The 6,000-nt window shown below is 49.5% G+C and overlaps 1 protein-coding gene across 2 annotated transcripts in view; it reads right to left on the reverse strand.

Moving 5' to 3' along the window:
• LOC140901502 (complement receptor type 2-like) overlaps window positions 1-1,506 on the reverse strand; it is a 44,581-nt gene extending 43,075 nt beyond the window's left edge. The window contains exon 1 of one of the 2 annotated variants that reach the window (XM_073320435.1): window positions 1,315-1,503. In XM_073320435.1, coding sequence (XP_073176536.1) covers window positions 1,315-1,390 — 76 coding nt within the window. In that variant the 5' untranslated portion in view covers window positions 1,391-1,503. Of the gene's footprint in view, window positions 1-1,314 lie in introns of both variants that reach the window. The other variant, XM_073320436.1, reaches the window with a different exon arrangement.
• Between the last annotated feature and the right edge of the window lie 4,494 nt (window positions 1,507-6,000).

A 6,000-nucleotide genomic window follows, 5' to 3' on the forward strand; every position in this document is an offset into this window, starting at 1 on the left:
CTATGAAAAATATTCAGTAGTCTGTTGTAACAGATTATTAGTTTTAGAGAAGCCACAAATGATTTTATTGGGGACAATTTGGAGGTACTTGTTTTCATTAGAGCCTTGAAGCTAGTTTACTGAATGGGCTTCATACAGAACTGCAGTACATTAAAATTTACCATGTATACATCACCCTGAATATGTGCAGTAACGTAGGGTAAGTATATTGTGCAAAACAAGACATTGCTCCACCCACAGGTTTTAGAGAAAGGGTTGCAACCGTACAGAGTGACATGAAAGAAGGTGACGTAGAAGGCAAAGGAGAAGGCAAAGGATAGCAATCTACAGAAGAATACACGAAACATGTCTGGCATTAGAACAAGTGAGAACAGCTGGTGGAAAGCCATCTCTGAGACAGGTAACTTTCATATTTCTCATGTGATGCATGGAAACTGTATGATAATCATGAGGACAAGTGCTAATGAGAAGCAAAGTGGGGAAAGTAACTGAAAAACTTCCTGATGTACTGTATTGTATTTTCTAAGTGGCAACTGACCCTAAATTCTCAATGACTGAGGGACAATCTTCACTCATTACTATATTTGCTTTCCACAAGCTCCTCTTCCTATAACCTTTTAGGAGTGATGTACCCAAATAACTGGATGTGAATACCTGAACCTTAATTTGGGATACTGCAGATTATCTACTATATGTACCTTATGACTTTCAAACCAAATTTTGTACTTTTGGATAATTTAAGCATTATACCCAGATATACAGACACACTTGTCTTACCCTGTGTATTACATCATTTTAACATTAGCTTTAACAAAGTTTCTATATCTCTGTCTGTACAGTCACAAAGCTAAGGCTATAACAGGGGAACTTGCTCATTTGACAGTCTTTAGGAGTCTTATGCCCACACTTCGTTTTACTGAAGCTGGCCAGCTACAGCACCTTTACCCGCTCTTCGAAGGGGCTTTTTCTCCCCCCACCCGCCTCCAACCACCGACAGGAGACACCCCCAGCCGCCGCCCCCGGGCCTTAACACTCCCACCAGCGGGACAGAGTTTAGCCCCCAGGCAGAAGCGCTCGCGGGGGCTCGAGGCTCGCAGAGGTGCGGGGCTCGCCCCAGGGGCCGGGCTGGGGTCGCTGCCGCGCGGCTCGGGCCCCCTCGCCCCCTCCTCCCCCCGCGGGCCGAGCTCGACGCAGCCCGGGCTGAGGGGCCGGACGGGGAGGCCCGGGGGCGCCGTGCACCGATGGAGGGGGGGAGAGACCGGGAGGACTCTGTGCCCGGGCAGGGGCCGCCGGGGCCCCCCCGCCCACACTCACCGCGAGCCCCGGGCAGCGGCAGCAGCAGCGCCAGGAGCCCCCAGAGGCCCGGCGGGCAGCGCGGGCCCGAGACCATGGCGGCGGCGGCGGCGGCGGGAAGAGTCGCGGGGCGAAGGCGGCGGCGGAGCGGACTCACGACGATGCTGCCTCAGCGCCGCAACCGCAGGCTCTGACACAGCCGCCGGCGCCGGCCGCCAGGCGACCCACCGGGGGGCGGGGCCGGGCGGGGCGCGCGGGCGCCGCCGCCCCCGCCGCTCACGGGCACGCGGGGCCCGGCCGGGGCCCTTGGCGGGCAGGCCCCGCTTCCAGCTCGCTCCGGGTCCCTGGCGGGGGCGGCGGCGGCGCGGCCGCGCTCCTGTGGGTTTCCCTGCAGCGATGAGCGGGCGGGCGGGTGAGGCGCGGCCTGGCTCGTCCCGCGCGGACGCCGGTGCCTCACCTTGTAGGGAAAGGGGGTTTTGTACCATCTGATCCTGCAAGGGGCGAAGTAGTGTGAAGTTGGTAGGAGACCATTTAAACCAAATCCAGCTGTAAAATGTGTGTGAAGAGCACTGGAGCTAGCCTACACCCCATACCTTAGCGTTAACAGAAAGTGCTGCCCTACAATGACCCAAAAGTTAGATTTTCACTGGACAGGGGGTACTGCTGTCGCTATTACAGACTTACTGCGAAGATTAAATAATTGCAATGTATAAGCCAGAAAATAGTAACTGGTTCAAAGGTAACTGAGCCCTTTACCAACGCACTGATAAATCATGTGTTTTTCAGGTAAGAGGAAAATTAGTTGCAGTGAGGACTTTGCTTGCAGGCTGTAAATGTCCTTCTCGATGCAGGAAGAAAACCAAACAGGTGACTTCAGTGGAATGCAGATTAATGTGCTGAGGTATGCTCTCTTTCTAATCTGCAGTGGGTTGGGCATGTTGAAGTCCTTCATATTCCCTCTACTACACACCTGTTCCTTTCATATTTCCTATTAACAGGGCTGGCTGTATATAGCACCAGTGGCCAAGTCACAGAGGAGACAGAAGAAATACATTATTTCCCCTGTGAAAGCCTGTTTTTAACTAAGTGACCAGAGACACTTTTGGAAACAGACACATTTACATTTAAAGAAATTCACATTCATCCATCAGTTCACCTATTCTCTGAAGGGATTCCACTTTTGCTGTGAACAATTTGAGATAATGAAATACAGTATATTCACTAACATTTGCATAATTATCAGTTTCCCTTTGTGTCTGCATGTATGTCAGAAAGGAGGTATTCTACATATCTACAGGGCTGACCCTGTAGCTATTCCCTCACTTACAGAATCGATACAGGCAACAGTATAATGCGTACTCCACCTGCAGAAATGGATTTATCCTCACAGGCTCCGGAGAAAGAGACAAAGGTTTTATCCCTATTTGAGAGATGAGGAACTGGAGACCCAGAAAGGGTATGATCTGGCTGCACAAAAGGAGTTAGGCATTGTGATGCTGAGCACCTGGAAACTTTCGGGCCCCTTGAAAATCGCTGTGATTCACAAAGCCCGAGTTAGGCACCTGAGGATCTATCAAAGGAATAGAGGGAGATAGGCGCCTTAGATTGTGATCCACCAAAGCCAGTGCGAGAAGCAGGGAGCCACCTACGCTGGCCAATGGGAGATGCTGAGGAGAAATGGCCCTTCAGCCCCCACCAGAGATAGGCAGCTAGCTTTGGGAACTGCTCCTCTGGAGTCAGGCAACTTATGTTTCTTACCAGAATGAGTTAGGTGCCTGCCGCACTCTGTATAAAACGGCTGGAGGTGGCATTAGCTGTACCCACCTGGTAACATTTAGCCCCATAGTGAGCACACTCTCCTGGGATGTGGGGAGACCCAGGTTCAATTCCCACATCAGGCACAGGGGGAGGAAGGATTTGAACATAGGTCTCCTACGTCTCTCAGCAGAGTGCTGTAACCACTGAATATGAGATAGTCTGATGGGGGCTCCCTCGGTCTATCCAAGTGAAGCTGCTGCACTGTGGGGGAAAAAGAAGGAAAGTGATTGGAGCCAAGGTCTCCCAGCACCCAGCTGACTGCTCCACCCAACTGCAGCGTCTCTCTAGCTCTGTGACTGTTTGAGTACGTACCAGAGTGGACCACGGAGCTGAAAGTTAGAAGGGGGGCACTGGCACCGCCAGCTTCTCCTTCCGAGGGTTAGGCGGAACGTTTTGGGCGTCACAGAGATGCTGAAACCAGGACTTAGGCAGGTACAATGGGGCCTTGGGCACCTAACTCCTTTTGTGCATTCTGGCCTATGTCACTTACCCGAGGCAGAACAGAGAATCTGTGGGAGAGACAAAAACAGAGCTGAAAACAGAACCCACATAGCTGCTGACTCTTAGTCCTGTGCTTTAAGCACACGACCTTTCTTCATCCCCTTCCTTTTGCCAGCTTTGACTGTGGAACCTGCACGTGAAGGTTTCATCTGTGACAGAAAGTGGGGGTATTTTGTAACTACTGTAACTTCTCACTTAACGTTACAGTTATGTTCCTGAAAAATGCTACTTTCAGCGAAATGATGCTAAGCGAATTCAATTTCCCCCTAAGAATGAATGAAAATGGAGGGTTAGGTTCCAGGGAATTTTTTTTCACTAGATAAAGGAGATTATATAAATATACACTAAGTTTTAAATAATTTTAAACAATTTACTACTGTACTCACCAATGATATTGTGAAGCTTGGTTGAGGCAGGGGTGTAGCGGGGTCGGGGCACAGGGGGCTTGTCCCGCTCCGCCTGCCTGGCCCTCCTGCAGGGAAGCGGGGTTGGGGCGCAGAGGCTGAAGGAATGGGGCAAGTCCCCGCACCCTGACCCAGCTTCCCAGCAGGAACACTGGGCAGGCAGAGTGGGGCGAGCCAAACAACTTTATAACAGAACATTGCATGACTTAAAACAAGTATGCTCTCTAATAGATCAGCAACCTTCCGTGAGATTCCGTGAGAGAGCCAGGCAGCAAAATTCATAACCTTACATATCATGCCACACACATTTTACTGTGATATTGACCAGTGAATTATTATTGAGAATTAGTTCTCAAATGATACCTTACAAGGCATCTGTTGTGCAGATTATTACAATAGCATGTGGGGTGTGAATACAGGGTGCATTCAGTCACCATGTGCATTCACCTCTATGCATTAACAAGTGCCTGGCCCCCAGTGCCCAGCTATGCCTCCTTCATGCTCTTTGACTCCATGGGCAGACTCACCAAACAGCTGAATGATGGGATGTGAGCAGAGGAATTATAGGACTTTGCCGCTGTTATCTCAAGACCCAGAATGCCAGCGGTTTCTGGACGGTGTCCCACAACATGCCATGAGAAGAATCCCAAAATGCATAGAGCCTAGCAGTGGACCAAAGCACCACAGGATGCCTTCCCAGAACGCAGAGCACTTATTTCTACAAGTCAGTGGGAGGCGAATGCACGAATTCAGAGGAAAGTAGCTAAAAAAAATCCACATCATCTGTGAGGACGCACTTATTTCAAAATAGTTATTCCACAACAGCATGCCCAATTTAATCCACAAAATGCCCACTATGTGGGCAAGCCCTACAACCCCCTTCCTCTAATCTGTTCTATGCCAGCAGAGTCTTGAGTCTTTGCAGACCAGCAGCAGATTTCAATGGGGCTTCACACTGGTGCTGGGCTCTACTGACACGCAGAAGTGGGGCCTAAATTTTTAGTTAAAATATAAAACAAATTAAGCTAATACTCTAGAAACCATGCCACTTGTGAGACTCTCACGTCTTCAATTCCACAGGTCTTTTGTGCACACCCAGCAGTGCGCAGCCACGAGAGCTCTGAACAGATCTAAAACCAACCTCATTTTCTAATGACGTGTATTCCTCTCCACCTTCTCATCCTGCGGGATCCCAAAACACCAAGGTGCCCTAAAGCTCCTGCAGGCTACTGGGTCAAGCTCATCAGCACTACTATAGAATATAAGAAGGCGGCCAGATACTCAACACTATTGGGAAGTGTGGGGTATTTCCCTCATATTGGGAAGGATTATAGCATTTGATTCCACTTGGCTCTGTTCCCTTAGGAGACAACCACCTCCCCTTTGCATCTCTGTGGTCTCAAACAGCCTTCCTATGTTCCTCTTTACCTCCTCCCTTTTCCATTTCCTTTCAAATGGCGAAGCGAACACACAGATCTACTGAGCTCCACCAAGACAAATACGTAACTGGCAGCTGTACCTTTGGATAGCAGCACTGGGTCTGTTCCGATGAAAGAGTCTATGACAACAAGTTTTATCCTGCTTGGAAACTCCTTTATGCAGCACAAATGCTCCCCCAGAGATAAGCTGAGTAAAACAGATCAGGCCAGGTAGATGTTAAGGGGAAAAAATGAAAGCAAGTGCAACACAAACAGAACCCCTCTCTGAACTACATGCCTGATCTCCATTCTACCATGCCTAGGAGCACGATCAGATGCCAACTAGCAGAATGATCTGATGAACAAAAGCTTTGGAGACACTGAATTCTGCTATTAATTATAGAGCTCACCCTCCTTACTTAGGGTCAGATGGTGATCTCCTCTTCAGGAGTCTAACAACGGGGTTATTCCATAGATTTCACTGGAGTTATCACTGGCTTTACACCAGCGTAAACATAATCAGAATCTGTCTCTTGGCAGAAAATGGGTAAGGCTGGACATGTTAG

Source organism: Lepidochelys kempii, chromosome 21, assembly GCF_965140265.1.
Source record: "Lepidochelys kempii isolate rLepKem1 chromosome 21, rLepKem1.hap2, whole genome shotgun sequence".
Taxonomy (NCBI): domain Eukaryota; kingdom Metazoa; phylum Chordata; order Testudines; family Cheloniidae; genus Lepidochelys; species Lepidochelys kempii.